This window comes from Hemiscyllium ocellatum, chromosome 37, assembly GCF_020745735.1.
Source record: "Hemiscyllium ocellatum isolate sHemOce1 chromosome 37, sHemOce1.pat.X.cur, whole genome shotgun sequence".
NCBI classification, from domain to species: Eukaryota; Metazoa; Chordata; class Chondrichthyes; order Orectolobiformes; family Hemiscylliidae; genus Hemiscyllium; species Hemiscyllium ocellatum.
Window position 1 is genome coordinate 21680510 of NC_083437.1, and position 26911 is coordinate 21707420.

General features: G+C 41.7%; 2 protein-coding genes across 4 annotated transcripts; one reads left to right on the forward strand and one right to left on the reverse strand.

Moving 5' to 3' along the window:
• bcl2l16 (BCL2 like 16) lies at positions 1–4987 on the forward strand. The gene is made up of 2 exons (XM_060852096.1): positions 1–485; positions 4262–4987. The coding sequence occupies exons 1-2, from the start codon at positions 45–47 to the stop codon at positions 4391–4393; spliced, it is 573 nt and encodes a 190-aa protein (XP_060708079.1). The 5' UTR covers positions 1–44; the 3' UTR covers positions 4394–4987.
• tmem82 (transmembrane protein 82) lies at positions 4732–24284 on the reverse strand. 3 transcript variants are annotated; one of them, XM_060852092.1, is made up of 6 exons: positions 24198–24284; positions 24030–24102; positions 14872–15049; positions 13470–13878; positions 8317–8504; positions 4732–6840 (listed from the first exon to the last, which is right to left on the reverse strand). In XM_060852092.1, the coding sequence occupies exons 1-6, from the start codon at positions 24277–24279 to the stop codon at positions 6742–6744; spliced, it is 1029 nt and encodes a 342-aa protein (XP_060708075.1). In that variant the 5' UTR covers positions 24280–24284; the 3' UTR covers positions 4732–6741. The 3 variants fall into 3 exon arrangements, with proteins under 3 accessions (XP_060708075.1, XP_060708077.1, XP_060708078.1); XM_060852094.1 differs by lacking the exon at positions 14872–15049; XM_060852095.1 differs by lacking the exon at positions 8317–8504.
• Positions 24285–26911: the final 2627 nt, after the last annotated feature.

Below are 26911 nucleotides of genomic sequence, written 5' to 3' on the forward strand. Positions count from 1 at the left end.
TAGCTCAGCCACCAAACAGATTTCACAGGCTGTGGCCACTTCAAATGAAATCAGAACAAAGCCATGATCATGTAGTGAGGGAGGCCTATGTAATGTCACAGGATTACATCAGGTATGTGACTGGAAGGACATCAAAACCAGCTCCCAGCAAGGCTTCAGCAGCCCTGAGACATGCAGGTGATGATCTCCTGGAGAAATATCCCATCTTCTTTAAGCGATGGCCCCGGATTTTCAGGGAAGTTTGTTCTGATGACGCCTGCGATTACTTATTCAAGTTGTTGGATGAGCATTTCCAACCAGAGAAACCTTGGCAAAAGAAGGAGCTGACCTGGAGTGGGATACTTTCCATTTATGTCCTGGCAGGGCAGCTGGCCAAACACTGCCAGGCGAATGGCATGGAGTCTGTGCTCGAGGAGCTGGAATTCAATGTGGGTCAGTATGTGGAGAGAAAAGTGTGTCCACATATTAAAGAAAAGGGAGGATGGGTAAGTATCACTGAAATAAATAGCTCTCATTCAGTGGCTCTGATGGAATCGAATTGTTTAAATGTCCTAATCATCATGTAGCTTACCGTCTAGCAACAATGAGGTTCTGAGAAGCTGCACCAATCAGTGTGTTCGTGGTTTGACTTGCCTCCAGGCTGGAATTTGAATTAAATTTAATGGAATGATTTATTGTTACTTGTATTTAACAAATAAATAATGAAAAGTGTAATATGTTCCTTCACCTTGATTCAGTCTGATTCCAAACAATGTGACATTCCACACACTGCATGACTTATAATTATCTGTACCCAAACAGACACAAGCCTTTTTTTTGGTTTGGGTCACTTACTTTCTTTTTAGTAAGAGAACCTGTTTGATACCTTGTGCCAGCTGTGACATATCGAGCCATTGACAGTTCATCATTGGTCAAGTTATGTTTTTGCATTTTTCACCTTTCAAATTGGTTATTTTACACTTGGCTTATATATCAATTGAGATATGCCAACACATTTATCCCATCAAAAATAGATTCAAACAGACATAGTTCATTTTATTGATAATGGTCTGGCGATCAGGGATTGTCATGGATTGATTAACTTCTTTGGTTAGTTTATTTTAAACAGTAAAACACATAAGTTATGAAGCAGACATTATAGCAAACCAATTGATTTGTGTGTACAAGTTGCACGGTCATAACAAACTAACTGGTCAGGAAGTGTCACAACGTTGTACACACAGTACATGGCGTCTTTAAAGGTGAATTCTCTCAAAAAGTAACATACAGCAACATACAGACATGATCACTCCTCAATCATGTCCCAAACAACTATAACTAAACTAACAATACACCAGATAAATTAATCGATTAATTGTAATCTCATTCATCATCTTAATTGCATCCTGTAACCCACTTGACTGGATCTTTCAGCACTCTAAGTTCTTGAGTATATCCTGCCCTCACAACCATTTAATAAAAATACAAATAAAAACATTGACTGAAGACATTGAGGAAGATTAACAGTGAACAAAGAGAGAAAAGAAAACTGCAGAACACGTCCTCGTTGTAACACTCCTATTATCAACATCCTTCACTGTAACACTCCTCAGGGTGGCACAATGGTTAGCACTGCTGCCTCACAGCACCAGAGACTCAGGTTTGATTCCTGTCTTGGGTGATTGCACATTCTCCTTGTGTCTGCATGGGTCCCCTCTGGGTGCTCTGGTTTCCTCTCACAATCCAAAGATGTGCAGGTCAGGTGAATTGGCCATGCTAAATTGCTCATAGTGTTAACTGAATTAGTCAGGGGTAAATATAGGATAGGGGAATGGATCTGGGTGGGTGACTCTTCGGAGGGTCAGTGTGGACTTGCTGGGCCTTTGTAGGGAATCTAATAACCCTCACCCATCACTGAAACACTCTCTGATTTACTCCACTTGCTTTAATGTTACTGGAAAGTTGGGAAAGCCCATTGAATAAAAGGGGACAGTGGCAGCTTGGATACAAAGCTGGCTGAGTGATAGGGAAGTAGAGAGTTGTAGTGAATAGATGCTTTTTGGATCAGAGGAAGCTATAATGGGCCACTGCTTTTCTTGATTTATATTAATGACATTGTCTTTGGTGGCAGACCACAATTTCAAAATTTGTAGCTAACCTCAAACTGAAAGTAATGTGGACTGTGCGGAAGATAGTGGCAAACTTTAAACGATTATATAAAAGGTTGATGGAATAGGCAGTCATGTAGTGGATGAATTTTAAAGAAGGGATATCTTTGGAAGTAGAACAAGGAGACAATATAAAGAATATAATTCTGCTGGAAGTGTGAAAGCAAAGATACCTACCATACATTTGCAAAAGTCAATGAAGGTAGAAGGGCAGGTTCAGAAAATGGTTAATAAAGCATATGGGATGCTGGGCTTAGTAAATGGAGGCATGGGGTTCAAAATCAAAAAAAAAATGGTGAACCTTTGTAACACATTGGCTTCAGCTGGTGACCTGTATCTAAATCTGGATACATACTTAAATTTCTACTGCCTTCACATCATTTTTTAAAGATTAAAATGATTCCAGGAATGAAAAACTTCACTTGTGTGGATAGATTAAGGAGACCATTCCAGAAGATTGAGAGATTTGATACAGGTTTTCAAAATCTTGAAGGGGCTGGATGGAGAAGCAGTTCCTATTGGTGGAATGATTGAGAGCAGAGGAAACAAGATTGAGGTGAGTGGCAAAAAGACCAGGAGGAAAATCTTTTTGTGTAGCGAGTGATTGTGATCTAGATTGCATTGCCTGGGAATGTGACAGATTCAATCACGGTTTTCAAAAGGGAACTGGATAATTATTTGCATAGAAAATAATTAGAAAACTCACAGGAGAAAAGGTTGGAAGTAGGATTGTTTTTTCAGGTAGCCAGTATGGATGCCACAGGTCAAATTGCCATCTTCTGTGTTGTAACCATTCAATGGCTCTATGTTAGAAAAGCAACAACTGGTATCTCAATTTCTAAGAAGCTAGCTTTTTATTACATGTGACCTCCTTACTTATGAATGAAATCCAGCTTCCCTGCACACTTGGTGGCTCATCTCAAATAAACTGCAAATGTTACACCTCGCCCATTGATAAAATGGGTGGGTAAAGTTTCTAAAATACCTCATTGAATGGTAAAATGTCGGCTGCGCCAAGTACAGACAGAACAAGAGTTCAACACATGCGCAAACCCCCTTGTCCGCAATCACCCGAATCCAACTTTTTTTTTCTTTTTTTTAACCCCCACACTACCGCCTAATTGCGGTAGTGCTTATTTTTTCCCCAGCACCCATGGTGTGTGTGTGCAGGTGTGAGACACAGTGAGAGACACAAAGTGCATGAATCTTTATTCAATTTCCACCACAGGAAGATAGGAAAACACCCAAGTGGCCAGTGACAAGCAGTGCCCTTCACATCAAAGGGCAATGCTGTGTGATCAAACAGTGAAGGGGAGAGCAGGGACTAAATCAAAATAGAGTTGGAGGGGGAAATAATGCACTCCACTCCCTGCGGCGCCCACCTCTCCCTGAACAACTCCAGGGTGTTGGTGGACACCACGTGCTCCTTCTCCAAGGACACCCGGGCTCTAACGTAACTGCGGAAGAGGGGCAGGTGGTCGGCCCTAACAACCCCCTCCATGGCCCGCTGCCTGGACCTGTTTATGGCCAGTTTGGCCAGGTCCAGGAGCAGACCCACGAGGAGGTCTTCAGACCTGCCCTCCCTCCTCCGTACCGGGTGCCCGAAGATCAGGAGCAAGGGACTGAAGTGCAACCAAAAGCAGAGGAGAAGGTTTTTCAGAAAATCCAAAAAGGGAGTGCAAACGCCTACACCCAATATACACGTGGTCCATGGACTCCACAGCACCACAGAACAAGCAGTTGGGCTGGGAGCGAATCCAACTTTACTCGAGTCAACACATGCGCAAATCCCCTTGTTCGCAATCACCCAAATCCAACTTTTTTCGAGTCAAGAGAAGTGGGCGCAATATGTAAATAATTATTGAATTTCAAAACATAGAAACACAGGCAGGACTAAATTAGTGAACACAAAGCTCCCAAATGACAATTGTTTGAAAATGACAATAGAATTCTCCTGGTTAATAATCTTTTTTGCATTAACAGCATGAAGAACTGGTCATTCATTTCATTGCTGTTTTGCTGCACAGATTGGGGTATTCTTGAATCACATGATAAGGTAATAATATAAAACAACGATTTCTTCACACGAGAACTGTGCTTCTTTTTTTCCTCAGTCTGGTTTCATAGAGCGTTTTGCTAAGAAGGAAGAGCCTGAACATACTGTCTTCCGAGCTTGCTGTGGAACGTTACTCCTGCTGGGTGCCATGTCCCTGGCTTACTACATTTACAGGCGAAGGTTATGCTGATGGGATTGACGACAGACATTTTGAGACATTGACCATCAGTGTGTTTCACGTCATTCTCTATACCAGATCAGATCAACTAATTTTAATTCCTGCTGCCTGGAATGAGCTGTTGCTGCAAAATAGACAAGTACTTTCACAAGTGACCACTGGATAATTTGCACCACTGCATTTATGAAATTCGTTAATTGGATAAATTCTGTGCTTAATCATAAGAGGTCATTTTAGTCTTTTTTAAAAACCTGCTTCTCTAACTATCTTGTGTGATAACAGTGTTTCACATTCTCAATAATGACTACCTTGCAAATGTACTTCTTTGGCTGGAAGACACATTATGGTAATGAAATACATTGATATAAATGCATATATTTTTGTATTAATTTGATTTAACAACACAAAACTCACTCCAGATACATCTAATGTGTTATCACACATTTATTTATGTAAGATTTTAGTGGAGTGAATCCTTATGCTATCAGGGCTGTAACAGATAAAAAGGAATACATGAACCTTGAAAATCTTATACTATATATGCTGGCATCTGAAAGAATAAGGACATTTTACCAATGCAGGATTCCAATAAAAACATAATACTGTTTGATTGCATGATTTTCCTTCAGCTGAAAATCTGTTATGTTGCTTAGGAGTTTCTGCTTTTATTTAATTGAATTTGGTGATGGAACTTTGCCTGGGCATTCTTTCCTTCTCCATGTGTACATTTCCTGTAGACTTGTCTGCAATGCAGCAACATTACATTTCCACGAACAATTAATATCTCTTCTGCATTCAGAGTCAAGTCCTATCTTGTCCCAGTATTTCTATAGCAGGTTCTGAAAGAGAGGGGGCAGCGAAGGAAATTGGAAATGTGACAAATAATATTTTAACAAAATAAACTGAACTGAATTAGCCCTGCCATCCAGTGGACAGATGATATAATTACGAGCGATTTCTGCTGGAAAATCCACACCTTCCCTAATATCATTAGGAAAATGCAATTCTTTAACACACTCTGATTTTCATCACTCTGTGTCTTGTAGAATCCAATGGGGTTGCTGAAAGTTAGTCTGCAAAAAAAATGAGTCACAAATACCCAGAAACAGAAACAGAAATTGCTGGCGAAACTCAGCAACGTCTTGGGTTCGGTGAGTCTTCATCAGAACTCAAAATGTTAATTCTGCTTTCTCCCCACAATTTGCTGCAATTTCTGTATTTGTTTCAGAGCTCCACCATCCAGTGTTCTTTGCTTTACTTCACAAATACAATTGAGTTTCCACAGAATAAAGTAAAACTCAGCATTTGCAAAGCTGCCAAATTCTTGGATGCACAGATTGGCAGTCACCTAGGTTCTGGGTCAAAGAGCCTTCTGGGATTTGCTTAGTATTACACTCACAGGGGTGCATCCATTCACAGCAGCATACTAGTGCAATTCCACTGACAATGCAGTCATCTGACAGTATCCACTGATACACTTTCATTAACTTTATACAAAATATCCCTGATGCAAACTGGGTATAGACACAAACAACTAATGGCCAGGTAACTAGACTAATTCACTTTAAATCACTATTAGGTGCCATATTACTGAGTTCATAACCTTTTCATCCAATTTTCCACTTCCTACCCTTTCAGTATCACCCCCCCCCCACCAACCTAGATATTGAGTATCAGCAGTGTTTGACTCTTGGGAGAATTAAAACTGAAACCAATGATCCCATTCCTCACCTCATTTTTGAGCAGTGATTTTTGGCAATTTCATTTTTTACTTTTCTGCCTCTGGATGCTTATGTTCATTGTAGTACCATTAGCACTGCTCCCAATCAGGTAGATGCTTACTGCAAAATCAGAGGACCAGACATGGTATCTTCTCATTTTATTATCGCAGCCATCACCCACAGAGCATGTAGGTGAAGAAGGGGTCTGGGGTGGTTGTCGGATTTACTAATTAAGCAGCAAACAGTGTGAATTGGCCATTTGTGACCAACTGGGGCTTTGAAATGTTGCTTCAAGATGAAATGCTCACTCCCCAGCTAAACTACCCATATTATTAATAATATGATAATGAGACATTGATAATCTTAAAACTGACATTTTCTGCTATGCTTTCAGTTTTCAATTATACATAGCAATAAACACTAATATTGAGAGAAAGATAGTTTTCCCAGTATGACTGTTCGCAACCAATTCCCCTTTCTCCAAGACTCTATAGTGTACAAACAGCCAAGTAAACATTAATTGAAAGGAGCTGAAGCTCAGAACTGATCAAGCTGCAGCAGGCTGCTAAATCAGCAAGTCTGAGTGCTGGATCTGGGTCCATTTCTCATTCAGCTGACATCTCTATAGTCATCCACAGGTTATGTGTCAGATGCTCTTGACCTCTGCTGTGCACGCTGCTGGGTTGATCTTATTGTGGTACTGAAGGCTGTGGTACTGTGATTGGCTCCTGAGGAATCCTGTAAAATATAATTTATGTTTGTTTAATGATATTTTAATGTGTCAACTCTGGCTCAGTTGGTGGCACTCTCACATCGGACTCAAATGTTCAGGGTTCAACTCCCCACGCAAGTTAAATTCTAATATGAAGTGAAATAGATTATAGACACTATTTTGAGTGTCTTGGACAATATTTATTTCTCAATAAACATCACAAAGGCAGATTGTCTTTTCATTATCACATTATTATTTGTGAGAGTTTACTATGTGCAAACTGGCTGCTAACTTCTCACTTGCACCAGTGACTACCCCTTCAGAATGTACTTAATTGGGTATCAGGTGCTTTGAGACATCCATAGTTATGAAACTCATTATATGAATCTAAGTACTTTGTTTTTTTTTAAAAATAAATTTGCCCTCACCCCTGTCACTGAAGGTGTAAACTATTCTTCAGGTTTAGTATCCAAGTACAAGCTGTTCACCATTAACTTAACAGGTGAATTTGAAAATTATTTCTCAGACTTTCTTTCAACTGGATTGTATTGATAGATTTGGAAACCTTAAAGAATGAAAAGCTTCATATCTAAACATAGAAAAGACACGTAACACCAGAACAGGTAATCTGTCCAATAAATCTTCACGTATGTAAATATGGAAGGAAGAGTGCATGCAAATAGATGAAAGTGAACATGGCTTCTGTGTACAGGCAAATATGAACATCTGTGTCAACAACTGGAGTTTGGTCTGCAAGCAGTGAACACAGAACTGGTAAGAACAGGACCTTACATAATATTACTATTACTATTATTATTATTATTATTACACTGGGCTCTGTTCTTTGCAGACAGAGACCAGATCAATACACACTGCACCTGTTTCAACTCAACAAGATACACGGCAGTCATTCGCTGATTCATTTCTCAAGGCATTGCTATGAACAATCAGAATCAATCTGCCTGGTTGAAAATTTAAATAAAACATAACCATCAACTGTCAGTTATCATTATCTGGTGTATTCTCCGCTACAACACCTCTAACAATCAGAGTGTTCTTGTCAACCAATCAACACTCGTCTCTGCTACAGTATAAATGTTGATTTTACCTGACATTGGTATTAGTGCAAATTGGTCTGATGGGTCCAAGACACAAAGCTTTGGACAAAATGTGTCCTTTCTCATCAATATTACTGTGTTCTTGTATTTAACGAAGAGATACATGAATGACATTACATGAGGAAATGCAAACAGAAATATAGACACAGCATCAACTTTAAAAATAACTAAGTGTCTAAAACACAGACAAGAAATTAGGTACAGTGAGGAGACTAAATCTTGGACTAAATCTTTATGTGTCTTTCAAAGCTGTGTACAAAATCAGCTTCTTGGACAGTGTTTTCTGCTAATCAACATCTGAAGGGTTTCCACCTCACTCGAAGATGTGGTCTGATCTAATCACCTGATATGAAGGACAAGCTGAGAAACTACTGCCTTATGTACCTGTTGTCTGCAGGCCTCCCGCATTTGCCCTGCTTGAAAAAGACATAACAGCTCTCCGATCAGTGATAAGATCACATGCAACACGTCCATCCACTTCCCAATAGTCAGGGTCAAAATCAGCAGCCCACCCATCCTCACACCCACTGTCTGATAGACAGTTTGCTCAGTTGGATTCTGCTTCTGCTCCTCTGAAAAATAAAGAGATCATTTACAATGGCACCAAAATAGAAAGGTTTGCACCATCGAATTGTTCAATTTAAAAGAGTTCTAAGGTCATTTACAAATCTGGGAATTTTTAAAGGTACAGATTCACGAGTCATTCCAATTAGTAAAGTAGGTTAACAAAGCCATTTAAACATTTTAACAAAACTAAAGAGGAAACAAATTAAAAAGCAGAGATTTTTTGTTATACAGAAATTCCATTGAACTGCACTGAAAGACTTTTCTGGTCTTCCAAGAAAAAAATGTCAAAAAACTGGAGAAAGTACAAAACATAATTTACAACCACAGCTTGCATTTGTACAGCGCATTTAACATAAAAGAAGGTCCCAAAGCACTTTGCAGGAGCATTATAAAACTAAATGAGACACCAAGCCATACAAGGAGAAATCAGGGCAGATGACCTTAGTTGAAATGGGTTTTAAGTAAGTGATATCTTAAAGGAGGAAAGAGTGGTCAAAAGGCATAGAGGTTTTAAAAGAGAATTCAAGGCCCTAAGCAGCTGAAGGTATTACCACCAACTATGGAGCAATTAAAATCAGGAATGTTCAGGTGGTCAAAATGAGAAGATTGCTGATATCATGACAGAGAGAAGACAAAACTGTGAAGTGATTTGAAAACAAGTTTGAGAGTTTTAAAAATAGGCATGATGGTGCGGAGCTGAGATGTTCTAATGAAGGACTGAACATGTTGAATCCTTCTCTCTAGAAATACCTGAGCAATTATCTGATTAAGGCCTTTAAAATTATGAAGGGGTCAGATGGGGTAGATTTAGAATAGATATTTCCACTTTGTGAGGAGGGGAGAGGGGGTGAATTCAAAGTTATAGACCATTGATATAGTGTAGTCACTATAAATCCAATTCTCTGCAGCTGTAACACTTTATTCTGTTCTATTACCGTGATGAATTAATGCAAGGTATGATTTGTCTGGTTAGTAAGCAAAATAATACTTTCCACTGTATCTCAGTACATGTGACAATAATAAATCAAATCAAATAAGAAATTAACTAGAAACTCATAGCCCAGAGATTGGTAAGAACGTAGAACTTTCTACCACATTAAGTAATTGAACTGAGTAGCATGGATAGATGAATTTAAGGAGAAGCTAGACAAACAGATGAGGGAGAAAAGAATAGATGGATATGTTGATGGATTGAGATAAACATGGCGAAATGAGCCTTGTGTATTTTTAATTCACTCATGGGACGTAGGTATCATTGGCCAGAATTTATTCCCTGTTCCTAGTTGCCACTGAGAATGTGGTAGTGAGCTGCCTTCTTGAACCTCTACAGTCCATGTGCTGTAGGTAGACCCACAATGTCCTTAGGGAGGCAATTCTGGCATTTTGACCCAGTCACACTGAGGAATGTTGATTATATTTCCAAGTCAGGATGGTGAGTGGCTTGGAGGAGAACTTGCACGTGGTGGTGTTCTCATGTATCTGCTGCCTTTGTCCTTCTAAATGGAAGTGGTCAAGGGTATGGAAGGTGTTCTTAGAGGATATTTGGTGATTTTCTGCAGTACATCTAGTAGATAGCTCACACTGCTGTGACCGAGTGTCGGTGGTGGAGGGAGTGGATGTTTGTGACCATGGTGCCAATCAAGTGGGCTGCTTTGTCCTGGATGCTGTCAAACTTCTTGAGTGTTGTTGGGAGGTGCACTTATCCAGACAAGTGAGAAGTATTCCATCACAATGGAGAGTCAGGAGGTGGGTTACTCTCCAGAATATTCCTGACCTTTGACCTGCTCTTGGAGCCACTTGTTTGTGTGGTAAGTCCAGTTGAGTTTCTGGTCAATGTTGATGGTGGAGGATTTAGTGAGTGTAACACTATTGAATGTCAAGGCACAGAGGTTAGATTGTCTCTTATTGGAGATGGTCATTGCCTAGCATTTGTGTGGCACAAATGTTACTTGCCAGGTGTTAGCCAAAGCCTGGACATTGTCCAGATCCTTTTGCACTGCTTCGAAATCTGAGGAGTTGGGAATGGTATTGAACATTGTGCAATCATCAGACAACATCATGACTTCTGACCTTATGATAGAGGGGAGGTTATTGATAAAGCAGCTGAAGATGGTTTGGGCCTAGAATACAACTCGGAGGAACTTCTGCAGAGATGCCCTGGAGCTGAAATAACTGACCTCCAACAAAAACAACCATCTTCCTATGTTCCAGATACAATCCAGCCATTGGAGAGTTTGCCCCTGATACCCATTCATTCCAGCTCCTTGGTGCCACACTCAGTCAACAGCAGCCTCAATGTGAAGGGCTGTCACTTTCATCTCCCCTCTGCAATCCAGCTCTCTTGACGATATTAGAACCAAGGCTGTAGTGAGGTCAGGTGCTGAGTGGTTCGGGCAGAACCCAAATTGGTTCACCTTAGTGCTGAAAAGGTGCTGCTCGATAGCACTGTTGATGATGGCTTCCACCATTTTACTCATGATCAAGGTAGTCTGATGGAGTAGTATTTGGCTGGGTTGGATTTGTCCTGCTTTTTGTGTATAGGACATACCTGTTCAATTTTCCACATTGTCAGGGAGATGCCAGTGTTATAACTATACTGGAAGAGCTTGGTTAGGGGATTGGAAGTTCTGAAGCACAAGACTTCAGTAGTATGGCCAGAATGTTGTCAAGACCTCAAGCCTTTGCAGTATCCAGTGCCTCTGACTATTTCTTGATATCATTTGGAATGAAATGAATTGGCTGATGACTGGTATCTGTGATGCTGGGGACCATTGGTCAAGACCAAGATGGATAATTGTCACAAAGCTAGTCCCTTTTTTGGCTCAAGGAGACTATGTCCTTGCTTTTTTTCAAAGTGGCAATAAACTGGGCTGGGCTCCAATCAATCTGGTACAGAGCTGAAAAGGATTTTGAGAGGCCTTTTGTTTATATGTAAACTGATGAGACTTCAAGCCAAAGTTTTAGAAGTGACCTGTATAATGAAAGAGGAGTGGTCAGCTCTCTAGCTGAGCTGAGCAGAGCAGTTTTAGTTCAGTCTTGAGTTGGTTGGAAGTTCAACAGGGAGCTGCGTGGAAACTCTCTCTTTCTCTCTCTTTCTGCCCTTCAGCTTCAACCTGTAAGCATACGTTCTATTTATACTGGTTTTTATACGGAGTTTGCTTGTTGTGTATATTCAGAACAGTATAATTAAGTTTAGTTGGATAGGTTGAGTTCTGTAGGGGTTCTTTATGTTTCATTGTGTAATTTTGTGAATAAATTTTTGTCTGTTTTAAAATCTAGTAGCTAACTTAATCTGGGTAATTTCACTGTACACTCACTGAAACAAATTGCAAAGTATGGTCTGAGCTGCCTGCTTAAGAATGTTTTGAATGGTCTGGTTTAGTCCATAACATCATCTGTTTAGCACTTCTGGCTAAAGATTGCCTAGTCTTTTGCACTAATATGTTAGGTTCTTCCATAATTGAGGATGGGGATACTTCTGGAGCCTCCTCCTCCAGCGATTTATTTAATTGTCCACCTCCATTCAAGACTGGATGTGGCAGAACTACAGAGCTTAAATCTGAACCCATTGGAAGATGTCATTAACATGCTCTGGACATACACTCTAAATTGAACCAGGGTAGATCCCCTGGCTTGATGATAAATAGATATACCAGGCCATGAGGTTACAGATTATACTGGAGTATAGTTCTGTTGCAGTTGATTGTCCACAGTGCCTCTTGAATGCCCAGTCTTGAGTTGCTAGATCTGTTTGAAGTCTGTCCCAATTTGCACCGTGATATTTCCACACAACATGATATCTCAGTGTGAAGTTGGGGCTTTGACTCTACTAGGATTACAGTGTGGTGTATAAAAATTGCCATTGATCAGTTAGACAGAATGAGCCATCTTTGTATTGTGCAGTTCTGTGTTAATACTACCCAATAGGGACAGAGAAAAGAAACACTAATCACAAAAGGAAGAACTTAATACGTGACAGCTGGGTCAAAGATTTTTTAAAAGTGGATGGATGGGTTGTTTAGCAAGGAATAACCAAGTGTATCAATAAGAAAGCTAAAGGTTCTGCTATGAATAGGAGGGAGAGAGCAAGGCTGGGATGTTACACAGCAGAGCTGTGCATTAGACAAAGGAAACATCAGTGAGGCAGCTTAGGGCTTCACCATCTTCTAAAATCTTCCTGGTTCTTATTATTTCTCTTCATGGTTGCAAAGACCATGTCCCTTTTGCTGAATATAACTCATACTGCACTTGCCTCTCTTAGCTTACAATTCCTTCTAAACTTCTATACTTCAAAGTTTCCATAGATTATAGAAACAGCAGGGCCATACAACAGTACACTGAAGGGTCAACTGGGGAACCTTATATTAAATAGCCAGTTAACAAGAATAGAAATCAACAGGATCTTGCTTTCAAAGAAGGGAGGTCAAACTGAAGTTTTGACAGAATTCTTACATTTTGTCCCATTTTACCCTTTCTTTTCCTGAGGACATAAACTCCTTCCTGTGGCTTAGGTTTCACAACTACTGGTTACCACATTAGGGGTTTTCCATCGCTGCCAAGCAATATGACTTGTTAGGATAAAAGGAATACTGGACACTGATCAGGCTTAGAACCTTGTCTGATTTATTCCCAACCCCCCTGGCACCTGAATCTGGACATCCTAGCTCAGAGATAGAGACATCACCATTGCATCACAAGAACCGCACCGCCCCCTCCCACCACCACCACCATGTGCTTTAATCCTGAGATACCAAAACTCCAACAGTCATCTTTAGTTTAGATCAGTCAACTCAACACAAACAGTTTATAGAAACTGGAACCTTGTGAATCTGTATAGCACGGTGTCACACCAGGTAGTCCATTAAGTCACTGTGGAGTAAGGATAGATGGCCATGGCTTCCCCCTTTCACTTTCTTGCTATCATTCTAGTAAATTACTAATTCCTCTGTCACTATACTGTCAATTCTCACCTTGCATGTAGATAATCAGCAGGGTGTAGCAGATGGTAAGGGGAGTCCAAAATCTTATTGCCTCGGATGTGGTGATGAAGTCGCTGTTAATGAGGAAGATGGCTGCTGTGTCTGCCACGATGAACACAACCTTCAAGGCATTGCGCAGCAGCCTAGGAATCTGATGCCAGGTGGTCAGGAGGAGGATGCATACCCCACAGTATCGCTCCTTACTGTGTAATTCATACATTGTGTTGATGTGCTTTGCCAGTTTCCAAACATACCACATGAGGAGGCTGGCGAGGCTAGCACTGAGCACCAAGCTTAGCGTCGAGTGAGGAGCCCCATCATTCAGGAAGCTTAGGCTGGTCGTCATTCCACAACCCACAGAGAACTGGCATAATAGGAAGGTCTGTGTCCTAGAGGTTCCCTGAAAACCAGTTTAAAAGTTCAGTCTTACACTTTTTATATCTGTCTGTTTTCAACTTAATAGCAAATTAACTTTAAAGACAAGAAACAATTGCCTGTCACTTTGTACCCCTGTTGCCTCTGGTCACAATGTGCCCATTTACCGACTTATACCCTGTATCTGTTTAGTGCTTGCAATCAATTGTCTGTGATGTTCCTGAGTTTCTGTTTTGATTTTCAATTATTATTTAATTCTGTGAATACTCCTCTCAGTTAGTTTCAAAGACTTAAAAGTCCATCTCCTTCAGCTTGGTCCTTAGATTGTACTCTTGCAATTTTCATGTCTGCACTAACTCAGCTCTTGACTGATTCTGATCAAATGGCCCAGCTGATAAATATACTAAGCTACACAGTATGATTCCAAGTCTGATGACTGCTCTGCACTACATGGTTGAGCTAATAGCAGGGGTTAAACTGATGTGGACACATCTGGGATTGTGAAAGATAAAAATCAGGATTCCTGCTCCTGCCTCCCATACAGAGACCCCCATTTGCAAGGCTGCGAGGTGTTGACCTCATTTGGGACAGGAACAGCTGAGCCCCACTTCCAGCTGGGAACATACCACTCACTCTGTGAAAGAACCTAAGTTAGTGGGGGCTTTGCTCAGGTGAATGTTCTGCCTATTGAAGAGGGGGAATCGAATTTGTGTCTGGTGAGATGGTTAATGTTTAAAACTTAAAATATTATGCAGTTCCTGTGAGATCCTGCAACTAATGGCTCACAGACCAGAATGAGTCACGCAAAAATGGCATGAGGCATGAGTAAAAACCAACATGTACTTCGCCCAGAATTCACCATTAGCTCTTATCTCCCGAAGTTATAACAGTATCGAGGTGACTGATTACCTATGTGACCTTTGAACCCTATACTCTGGATGAGCAGAGATCTGTATGGATATTGTTCACTGACTGTGTGTGTCACCTTGTGGAACATAATATGACCAAAGAAACTTACATCTTTGTTGGAAAGTAGCGTAGAAATTATTCGAAGGGAGAATTCGAGTACTATCAGGGAAGATACTCTGTATCCCACAACAGAGAACAGGACAGTCAGGATGCAAAAATATAGAGAATCCAGAATTTGTTGCCGGGAATTCAATTTTGCAGCTCTGACCCCAGCTCGGGTAGGTTCACTGAAACAATAAAATGGCAGATTTTCCTCATCATTGATTCAAGCTTTTTTTTTCCTCCCACACTCTTGAATGCCTTCATACTACAGAAGCCTAGAGAGTTCCTGGTTTGACTGCACTCCTAGTCTGTTGCTGGCAGGGCCAGAGAATGGTTCTGGGATGACTGTCTTCCATCGTGCTTTCTCATCAGGGTGAGATGAGATATAAATGCCAACACTCCCTGTTCCCTCTCCTCTGTTTCCAATGATTTCTCAGGATGAAAAGGGATGAAATCTCAATTTTTTTATTGCTATTTAAATATTTTCCACCATTCTATAAACAAGAAGTAGCAAACAACTACTGCAGAACACAACTGTCTCATGGATTCTCTCTCAGAGATAATCAAAGCACTGTACACGCAATTATTTATTGTTTACATTTGCAAATGTGGCAGCTGTATTCCACACAGAAAGATCCACTAAAATCAATGACATGAATTAAATTTTGTTTAATCTCCTGGTTTTATATAATGAATATATGCCATGAAACTGGGATAATTCCTCACTCTTGTTTGACAGGGCCAATGGGCTGAGAAGTGGCAGATGGAGTTTAATTCAGATAAATGTGAGGTGCTGCATTTTGGGAAAGCAAATCTTAGCAGGACTTATACACTTAATGGTAAGGTCCTAGGGAGTGTTGCTGAACAAAGAGACCTTGGAGTCCAGGTTCATAGCTCCTTGAAAGTGGAGTCGCAGGTAGATAGGATAGTGAAGTAGACGTTTGGTATGCTTTCCTTTATTGGTCAGAGTATTGAGTACAGGAGTTGGGAGGTCATGTTGCGGCTGTACAGGACATTGGTTAGGCCACTGTTGGAGTACTGCGTGCAATTCTGGTCTCCTTTCTATCAGAAAGATGTTGCAAAACTTGAAAGGGTTCAGAAAAGATTTACAAGGATGTTGCTAGGATTGTTGGAGGATTTTAGCTATAGGGAGAGACTGAATAGGCTGGGGCTGTTTTCCTTGGAGCATCGGAGGCTGAGGGGTGACCTTATAAAATTATGAGGGGCATGGATAGGGTAAATAGGCAAAGTCTTTTCCCTGGGATGGGGGAGTGCAGAACTAGGGGGCATAGGTTTAGGGTGAGAGGGGAAAGATATAAAAGAGACCTACGGGCCAACTTTTTCACACAGAGGGTGGTGTGTGTATGGAATGAGCTGCCAGAGGAAGTGGTGGAGGCTGGTACAATTGCATCATTTAAGAGGCATTTGGATGGGTATATGAATAGGAAGGGTTTGGAGGGATAGAGGCCGGGTGTTGGTAGGTGGGACTAGATTGGGTTGGGATATCTGGTCGGCATGGATGGGTTGGACCGAAGGATCTGTTTCCATGCTGTACATCTCTATGACTCTATAGTTGCCACATGTTCGTAAACATTCAAGGTATCAAGGCAAGGCACTGGATGAATATCTCATTTGAACAAGGATGGCCTTACAGCAACTGATCATCAAAACAGAAGAAGAGGTAGGGTGTAAAATGTTGTACATTGATCTGCTGGACGTTATGAATCATCCAAGATCAAAGATCAGACTGACAATCAAACACGTCAACTGTGACTCCGGAGCTAATGCTAATAGAAGAGAGATAAAGCTTAGTGCACATACAAAGGAGGATCTCAAATTTCTTGAAGACATTATTGAAAGACAGCATATAGATGTTGATTAGGAAGAATACAGTCTTAGAAGTGACTTTGTGGGATAAGAAAAGAAACTGCTGAGGAAATATAGTGACTGAGAGAGGAATTTAACACAAATGTAGGGAGCTTCAGTTGTATGTGGCATTAGTGAGACCATACCTGCCATACTGGTTACAGTCTTGGTCTCCTTATTTAAGAAAACATGTAAACACATAAACACTTTTACGATACTAATACAGAAAATGGCTGGATTGTTTTCTAAGGAAAGATTGGACAGACAATGCTTGTATCTAATAGAGTTTAGCTGAGTAAAAGGTAACTTGATTCAAACATACAAGACCCTAAATGGCCTTGATATGGATGTGGATGTGGAAAGATTGCTTCCTCTTCTGGGAGCATTCAGAATCAGAGTTAAACCATTTATGACTGAGATATGGTGAGGTTTATTTTTCCCTGACAGCGGGCTGCAAGTCTTTAGAAAGCTCTTCCTCAAAAGTGGGTGGGATCAGAGTCTTTGCTGCAAATGTTTTGCTGGTCAAAGCACAGCAGGCCAGGCAGCATCTCAGGAATAGACAATTCGACGTTTCGAGCATAAGCCCTTAATCAGGAATGAGAGAGAGTAGCCAAGCAGGCTAAGATAAAAGGTAGGGAGGAGGGACTTGGGGGAGGGGCGATGGAGGTGGGATAGGTGGAAGGAGGTCAAGGTGAGGGTGATAGGCCGGAGTGGGGTGGGGGCGGAGAGGTCAGGAAGAGGATTGCAGGTTAGGAGGGCGGTGCTGAGTTGAGGGAACCGACTGAGACAAGGTGGGGGGAGGGGAAATGAGGAAACTGGAGAAATCTGAATTCATACCTTGTGGTTGGAGGGTTCCCAGGCGGAAGATGAGGCGCTCCACCTCCAGCCGTCGTGTTGTTATGTTCTGCCGGTGGAGGAGTCCAAGGACCTGCATGTCCTCGGTGGAGTGGGAGGGAGAGTTAAAGTGTTGAGCCACGGGGTGATTGGGTTGGTTGGTCCAGGCGGCCCGGAGGTGTTCTCTGAAGCATTCCGCAAGTAAGCGGCCTGTCTCACCAATATAGAGGAGGCCACATCGGGTGCAGCGGATTCAATAGATGATGTGTGTGGAGGTACAGGTGAACTTGTGGCGGATATGGAAGGATCCCTTGGGGCCTTGGAGGGAAGTGAGTGTGGAGGTGTGGGCGCAAGTTTTAGCGGTTGCAGGGGAAGGTGCCGGGGGTGGAGGTTGGGTTGGTGGGGGGTGTGGATCTGACGAGGGAGTCACGAAGGGAGTGGTCCTTGCGGAACGCTGATAGGGGAGGGGAGGGAAATATATCCTTGGTGGTGGGGTCCGTTTGGAGGTGGCGGAAATGGCAGCAGATGACACGTTGTATGCGGAGGTTGGTGGGGTGGTAGGTGAGAACCAGTGGGGTTCTGTCTTGGTGGCGGTTGGAGGAGCGGGGCTCAAGGGCGGAGGAGCGGGAAGTGGAGGAGATGCGGTGGAGGGCATCGTCGATCACGTCTGGGGGGAATCTGCAGTCCTTGAAGAAGGAGGCCATCTGGGCTGTGCGGTGTTGGAACTGGTCCTCCTGGGAGCAGATGCGGCGGAGACGAAGGAATTGGGAATATGGGATGGCGTTTTTACAGGGGGCAGGGTGGGAGGAGGTGTAGTCCAGGTAGCTGTGGGAGTCAGTCGGTTTATAATAGATGTCTGTGTTGAGTCGGTCGCCCGAGATAGAGATGGAAAGGTCTAGGAAGGGGAGGGAGGAGTCTGAGACAGTCCAGGTGAATTTGAGGTCGGGGTGGAAGGTGTTAGTAAAGTTGATGAACTGTTCAACTTCCTCGTGGGAGCACGAGGCAGCGCCAATACAGTCATCGATGTAGTGGAGGAAAAGGTGGGGGGTGGTGCCAGTGTAGTTGCGGAAGATGGACTGTTCCACATATCCTACGAAGAGGCAGGCATAGCTGGGGCCCATGCGGGTGCCCATGGCAACTCCTTTAGTTTGGAGGAAGTGGGAGGATTGAAAAGAAAAGTTATTCAGGGTGAGGACCAGTTCAGTCAGTCGAAGGAGGGTGTCAGTGGAAGGGTACTGGTTGGTGCGGCGGGAAAGGAAGAAGCGGTGGGCTTTGAGTCCTTCGTGATGGGGGATGGAGGTGTTTTTTTCTGCCGGTGGAGGAGTAACAACACGACGGCTGGAGGAGGAGCGCCTCATCTTCCGCCTGGGAACCCTCCAACCACAAGGTATGAATTCAGATTTCTCCAGTTTCCTCATTTCCCCTCCCCCCACTTTGTCTCAGTCGGTTCCCTCAACTCAGCACCGCCCTCCTAACCTGCAATCCTCTTCCTGACCTATCCGCCCCCACCCCACTCCGGCCTATCACCCTCACCTTGACCTCCTTCCACCTATCCCACCTCCATCGCCCCTCCCCCAAGTCCCTCCTCCCTACCTTTTATCTTAGCCTGCTTGGCTACTCTCTCTCATTCCTGATGAAGGGCTTATGCTCGAAACGTCGAATTGTCTATTCCTGAGATGCTGCCTGGCCTGCTGTGCTTTGACCAGCAACACATTTGCAGCTGTGATCTCCAGCATCTACAGACCTCATTTTTTACTCGGGATCAGAGTCTTTGACTATTTTCAAGGCAGAGATTCATGATTAACAAGAAAAAGTGAAAGGTTACGGGGGAGACGGGAACATGGAATAATCTGACTAGCCATGATCTTAGTGAATGACAGAGTAGGTTTGAGTGGCCTCGTCCTGCTCCTAGGTCATATGTTCAACTGTGTTAAGAAATGGAGCCATAAGTAGTTTTAGGGAGTGTGGGGAATATCTTCAAAGCATACAAAGAAAATGAACTGGGTGAGGAGGAACAGTAAACTGTAAACTGGATAGGAAGCATTTTGTTTCCAAAATTGAAGTTAATGTCTCAGTCACAAAGATACTTCTCTGTTCAAAGTTAATGATTATACCACATGTAACCGATTGCCCAGTATTTATTCCATAACAACCTACATTATATAGTACCTTTAACATAGCAAAAAGTCATTTTACAGGTGATTACTTCAAGAAATTGACACTGATCCAAGAAAGGAGACAGGTGGCAAAAACTTGATAAAAAAAAACAGGTTTTAAGGAGTGTCCCACAAGAAGAGAGAGAATTTCAGAGGTTTGGTAAGGTAAGGGTTGGCAAATTCCAGAATTCAGGATTCAGTCTGCTGAAGGCAGAGCTGCCAACAGTAGGATAAAGGAAGATGGGGACACACAAATGGTTAGAGTTGGAGGAATGCAGAATTAATGAAAGGTTGCAGGACCATACAGTGTTAATTAGGAACAAAAGAAGTAATCTTGACACAAAGTTGAGAATGTTAAATTTGAGCTGTTGCAGCACTAGGAGCTTTTACAGCTCAGTGACCTTTGGAATGATGGGTTTACAGGACTTGGTGCGAGAGGATACAGCCAGAGTTTTGGATGGCATCAGGTTTTTGGAAAGAGAGTGATAGAGGTCAGCTAAGAGAGCACTGTATTCAGTTAAAAACCATCACTTGTGCTGGACAAAATGATAAACCTTTCTGCTTTCTCCAAACTGTTACATATCGCCTTAGATATTAAAATTCCAAAGCAGAATTTGAAAGGGTTTGAATTCCTCAGTAAATGCAAGTAGTGTACCATACAAAATTTGGAACATTTAAACACTCTGTCTTCATTTGAGATAAGAATAGTTAGTTCTGATTCTCAAAAACATAAACAGGAACTACTGTGTCTGGTTGTCACATGATATGTGAGACAAATGAGGAATTGGGGGAAGAAAACAGGATGTACGTTATTCTAAATTTTCTACGCTGGGCCTGACCCATGGAGCCAAAAATGGAACATGTCTCATATTATGGGAGTAGCTTGACATGTCTATTAAAGTATGCAATGTATCAGCGTGCTGCAACAAGGATGCAGGGTCAAAGACTATCATACTGAGGAGCTTAGCATTTCAGAGACAGTACCATTGTAGTTGTGAGATATATCAGAAACTGCTACAATGAGGAGTGTGACAATATAACTGACAACTACAATAAAGAAATGGATGACATATCTGGAAATGTGGTATTGAGGGTGTGAGATTTTGTAAAGTATGCTGCAATGAAACAGTACTCAAGGATGTTTTGATGAAAACAAAATGTGCTGGAGATCACGGTAGATCAGGCAGGCATCCATGGAGAAAACATAAGCTAATGTTGAATCTAATGTCTTTTTATCAGAGCCAAAATGAAGTGTGGAGAGGGCTGCATTTATGCGATAGGTTGGGTTGGGGGTTGGGGGGGTGGTGGTTGGACTGCTGGGGGAGAAAGGATGTTGATAGTTCAGATTAAGTGATCAGAATGCGAAAAGGGTAGAACTGTGCTGTGTCTAACTGTCAGACTGGAAAGAACAGACAGTCTCACTGGAATGAAGGGAGGGGAGAGAAGATATGGCGACAGAGAATGTAGCAAAGCTAAAGCAAGGGAATGAATGGGTTCACAATTTGAAGGTACTGAACTCAATATTGAGCCCAAAAAGTTGTTTTGGTTTTTGTATTGACAAGGAAAGCAGGGATCATGTGTCTGGCAGGAAAGCTGAGTTAAGGTCAAATCAGATCAGCCATGGTTTTATTGCCAGGAGTACACTGGAGAGAGGACAAAATCCTTACTTCAGCTCTTACTTCATTCAATCTCAGAGTTACAAGATAATAATGGATGAGAAAAGAGTCAACCACTTTAACGTGAACTGGGCGATCAGTCTTGCATGTCAGACTATTGCCACGTATTTCTGACTGCAGCAACTCCTTCACACTGCTCCATGAATTTCAGATGGCGTGGATGTTAAAGTTATAGTGAGGTGGATAGGATCTGCTGACGGTACTATTGGATGGTGGTATCAAAAGATTGTCACACAGAGGTATGGAACAGGTTTTGAAGGGTTTCATTAAAGGGGTGAGTGAACATAGGTGTTACCACCAGTGGTGCATTATGTTAAATATGACTAGTAAAACAAAGACAAGAACAATTATTCCAGTTGCATTGAGGCCTTTCCTTATTAATATTGCTGTAGATACTCTACCAAAATAACTGTGAGTTTAGATGTGAATGTCACTTTTAACATAAAAAAAATCACCTAGCAACTTATGCCAAGGGAGATATACCATATCAATTCTGATAGATAACTTGCACAACTCCGCTGATAGCCTCACCAACCCGGAGATTCCTTCTCAACTTCTCTATTATTTTTATAAATATGCCAAATTTGCATATTGAACTTAAATTGGAACTTGCTGGCAAATCAACTTGCTCAGAGTTGGCTAATGTGGTGCCACTATTTAAGAAAGGTGATGAGGAAAAGCTGTGAACTATACTCCAGCAAGCCTGGTGGTGGACAAGTTGTTGGAGGGAATCCTAAGGGACAGGATTTACATATATTTGAAAAGGCAAGGATTTATTAGGGATAGTCAACATGGCTTTGCGTGTGGGAAATTGTGTCTAACGTCATTTGAGCTTTTTGAAGAAATAACAAAGAGAATTGATGAGAGCAGAGCAATGGATCTGATTTGTATGGAGTTCAGTAAGGCATTCAGCAAGGTTCCTCATGGTAGACTGGTTAGCAATGTGAGATCACATGGAATACAGGTAGAACTAGCTATTTGGATCCAGAACTGGCTCAATGGTAGAAGACAGAGGGTGGTAGTGGAGGCCTGTGACTAGCGGTGTGCCACAAGGATCAGTGCCTTTTATAAATATAAATGATTTGGATGCGAACATAGGAGGTATGGTTAGTAAGTTTGCAGATGACACTAAAATTGGAGGTGTAGTGGACAGCAAAGAAGGTTACCTCAGAGTACAACGGGATCTTGATTAGACGGGCCAATGGGCCAAAGGGCCAAGGAGTGGCAGAAGAATTTGAATTTAGAAAAATCTGAGGTGCTGTATTTTGTGAAAGCAAATTAGGACATGACTTATACACTTAATGGTAAGGTCTTGGGGAGTGTTGCTGAACAAAGTGACCTTGGAGTGCAGGTTCACAGTTCCTTGAAAGTGGAGTCACAGATAGATAGGATAGTGAAGGCGGCGTTTGGTATGCTTTCCTTTACTGGTCAAAGCATTGAGTATAGAAGTTGGAGGTCATGTAGTGGCTGTACAGGACATTGGTTAGGCCACTGTTGGATGTTGTGAAACTTGAAAGGGTTCAGAAACGATCTAATCGGATGTTGCCATAGTTGGAGGGTTTGAGCTACAGGGAGAGGCTGAATAGGCTGGCGCTATTTTCCCTGGAGCGTTGGAGACTGAGGGGTGACCTTATAGAGGTTCATAAAATCATGAAGGCATGGATAGGATGAAAAGACAAGATCTTTTCCCCTGGAGCGGGCGAGTCCAAAACTAGAGGGCATGTGTTTATGATGAAGGGGGAATGATTCAAATAGAACTTAAGGGGTAACATTTTCACGCTGAGGGTGGTGAATGTATGGAATGAGCTGCAGGAGGAAGTGATGGATGCTGGTACAAATACAACATTTAAAAGGCATCTGGATGGATATATGAATAAAAGAGTTTAGAGGGATTTGGGCCAAATGCTGGCAAATGGGACTAGATTAATTTAGAGTATCATGGTCGGTATCATCAAAGGGTCTGCTTCCATTCTGTACATCTCTATGATTCTATGTCACAACACACTTCTGGAGCAGCCTGACCTTATGCCTCAGAGGTAGGGACACTACACCACACCTCCAGAGCCTTTTAAAATCTGATAAGGGGTTTGAGGACAATATTTCCAATGACCTGATGGTTATTGTTATCAACCTGTTAGGACATTCTGTGAACTCTGACCTTAGGCCTCACAGGTAGAGACTGTACCACTAGAGTCAAAAAGCGTGGCGCTGGAAAAGCACAGCAGGTCAGGCAGCATCCCAGGAGAAGGACAGTCTAAACTTCGGGCATAAGCCCTTTATTAGGAAGGTCCTGGAAGGAATCACTAGACCCCAGCAATCCTTTTTAACAATACTAATACAATTGCAAACAATCTTTCTTTATTGCAAAAACTGTATTTTATTCACAAATATAAATCTTTGGTCTACATTCTCAGCTGCTAAAGCAGTTCTGCAGACTTTGCGTCTCTATATCTCAGAAGAGGGGGCTATTTAAAATCTTTCAGGTTCATCCCCTCACACCAGTCTGTCGCCCCTCTCCGTATAACCACTTCAAGATGATTTGGAATTTGACACAAACTGCATAAAAACCGACAGAAAGTCTCTCTTGGGGAACCGATTGCACCATACCCAGGAAAGAAAACGAAGAAACTTACTTCAGGCTCTGGATGTGAAGGTGAATCCGCAGCAAACGGTTGAGGATAGAGACAGCACAAGCCGCGATCACACCTGGGAACAGAAAGTGGGGTTAGAGCCAAACAGAATCCCATTGAAAACGTGTTGAGCCTCCAGCCCAAGGCTCCCCAGCCTAGTCTCCTCCTCACCCTGTAGCAGGCTGTCGATGGATTTTGAGGTCAGGGAAATCCACCCAAAGTTCGGAATGCACCATCGCAGAAAGCGCCACATTTCCAGGCTCCACGCCGCTCTGTCGAACTCGGGTTCACGGTCTAAAGTCCGAGTGGCTCCGTCTGTTTAATACAACACCGCCTGGTGGTAACCCGAGCAGAGAGTGAACATCACACATTACCCCCGGCACTCCACCCAAACGTACAGATATACCCCAAACCGGCAACTCGCAAATAAACTATCCAGAAACTTAAAATACTCAATTCACAGTCTGCAATTTCAAAAATAACCCCTTAAAATCTGAAATACGTATTTTAAAAACTCTCAAAAATAAATACCACACAAATAGGAAGATATTCCCAAACATTGCAATTTTTTTCCTGAAACTTACACGAAGTAGTACAAATAATGCTGTACATAATTAATAACTCAAAAATATTCTTAAATGCCCTAGGCTTCCCTAATTCCCACCAATATCTTGCATATCATTTATATCTCCAAGCCCTCTCTTCATCCTGCCCAAAGTCACCAGCCATTATATTCAAAACCCTGAAAGACTCTCATTAAGTCCAAATGTCTGCAAATTCCCTGTAATATTATTAAGCCACTTCAATTCCTAAAATCGACCACAATTGCCCTCCAATTTCCCGAAGTCACCATTCAATCATTCCAAAACTGATGTTATCACACAATCATTCAACACTTCCATTTCCCTTTCTCCCTAGTCTGGAATCCATTGTATCCTTCTTCCATTCACCCTTTGACCATTTTGGATGAATGGTCAGGATGCAGGTAAACGTTTGGTCAGCCTGTCAACAATCTTAGGTCCCACATGATCACTTGGGCAAGTTACATTGGAGCACTCAGAAGCTTTGGGTTGTACCACAGACATCACTTCAGCAAAGAGGGAAGGAAAACTCTCCTTCTCTAGATTCATACGGATCAAAATTATGATTGGTGACGAGAGACATGCCCAAATAAGGAGGCTTGAGACTCTGCTGTACTTGGACCTCAAACTTCAACCCTATCTTCAGGATGAACAGACTGATTGTGCCTTGTGAAAATAAATGGTGGAAGAAAAACAAAATATAGAGCCATAGAGTCACACAGCATGGAAACAAAGCCTTCAATCCAATCAGTCCATGCCAGCTAATTTTGCAAACTAAATGATAGTTAGAAATCAAACTTCATCAACATGCTCAGTAATAGGGTGTCACAGGAGACAGGTGGTATGGGCCTTTTTTATTTCTTGGTGTCTTTTGTGCCTTTAGACATTCCAAAGGGTCAAGTGAATTCAGTGGGTAACAGCGAGCAAGGCATCAGAGGGAACTTCCCCAACGGTACTTCCATTAACACACCAATAATCTGTGCTTTTATACACAGTACTGCCACTCACATGGTAAAACACCCCAAACTCTTCATGGAAGTGATTATCAAGCATAATTTGATACTAAACCAAATAAAAATTAATCAGACAGATGGGCAAAAGCTTTTGTCAAAGAGATAGTTTCAAAGATGCACCTTAAAAGATTAGATGATGGTAAGAAAGGCAAAGGTTTTAAGGAGGGAATTCTAGAGTTTAGGCAGCTGAAGATATTACTGACAACAGTGGAACAAAGAAAATTGAGATATACAAGAAGCCATGGGATTTTTTTGCTACCTGAGACAGAATGTTAGTTTAAAATTTTATTTGTGCACGTGCAGTTTAAATAAATGATATGGTCCTTTGGTACAGGAACAAACCTGTTTAAATTTGCAGTCGTTGGGTAGGATGCTTTAAACAAACAGGATATAAAGAACAGATCAGAAAGGATCCAAATTTAACATTAAGGAAATGCACCGCTGAATGTCCAGTGCTGTTCGATACAGAAAAATACAAAACCATAAGACTAGTAGAATGAAATAAACAGCAGGAATATAAACTAAACTCAGGGGAGGGAATTGTAGATGTTAGGAGGTTAACTCACTGAAACCAAATGGATATAACTAAATGGATCATAGGATATGTAGCCAAAGGACTACAGCAAAATCACAATGGATGATAATGTAGAAGTTGCTCGTCTAGTCACCCGTGGACATATATGTATAGATTGTCAGTGTGACACTAAAGGAAGCAAACCTGCATTGCAGTGCAAAGTGAGAAAAACAAACTGATATCTGGTTTAAGGCAAATTGGCTACCTGGATTAGGTTAAGAGCCTGGGGTTTTGTGTAAGAGAAGGCTGATGGGAGATATTATTCAAGAGTTTAAGGAAGTGGATAAATTGTTCAGTCTTGTCAGGATAAAGTCTGAAGCTTATAAGTTAAGCACAGAAATAGATTACTTTTAACTACTTCATGGTGTTCTGGCTGGTGAATGTGTAAATAAATGATATAGTAAATTATATCTGTTCCAAAGAAGAGTCATGTTGGACTCTAAAACATTAACAGTAGTTCTCTCAGCACTTTATTTTAGATTTTTATTTTAGATTTCTTGTATCTTCAGTACTTTTATTTCATTGAATCTTTTGCCTGTTTAAATACTAGTTATTTTTAAAATATGATCTTCATCCATCATTTATGTTAAGTGTGCTTATTTCAGTGCATTGCGAAGGTCTATCAGTGGGATAAGTGACCACACTCAGGCACAATATCTATCTTCTTCCTCGATTGTACAATCCACTATTGCATATGTGCATATGAATGTAGCCAAT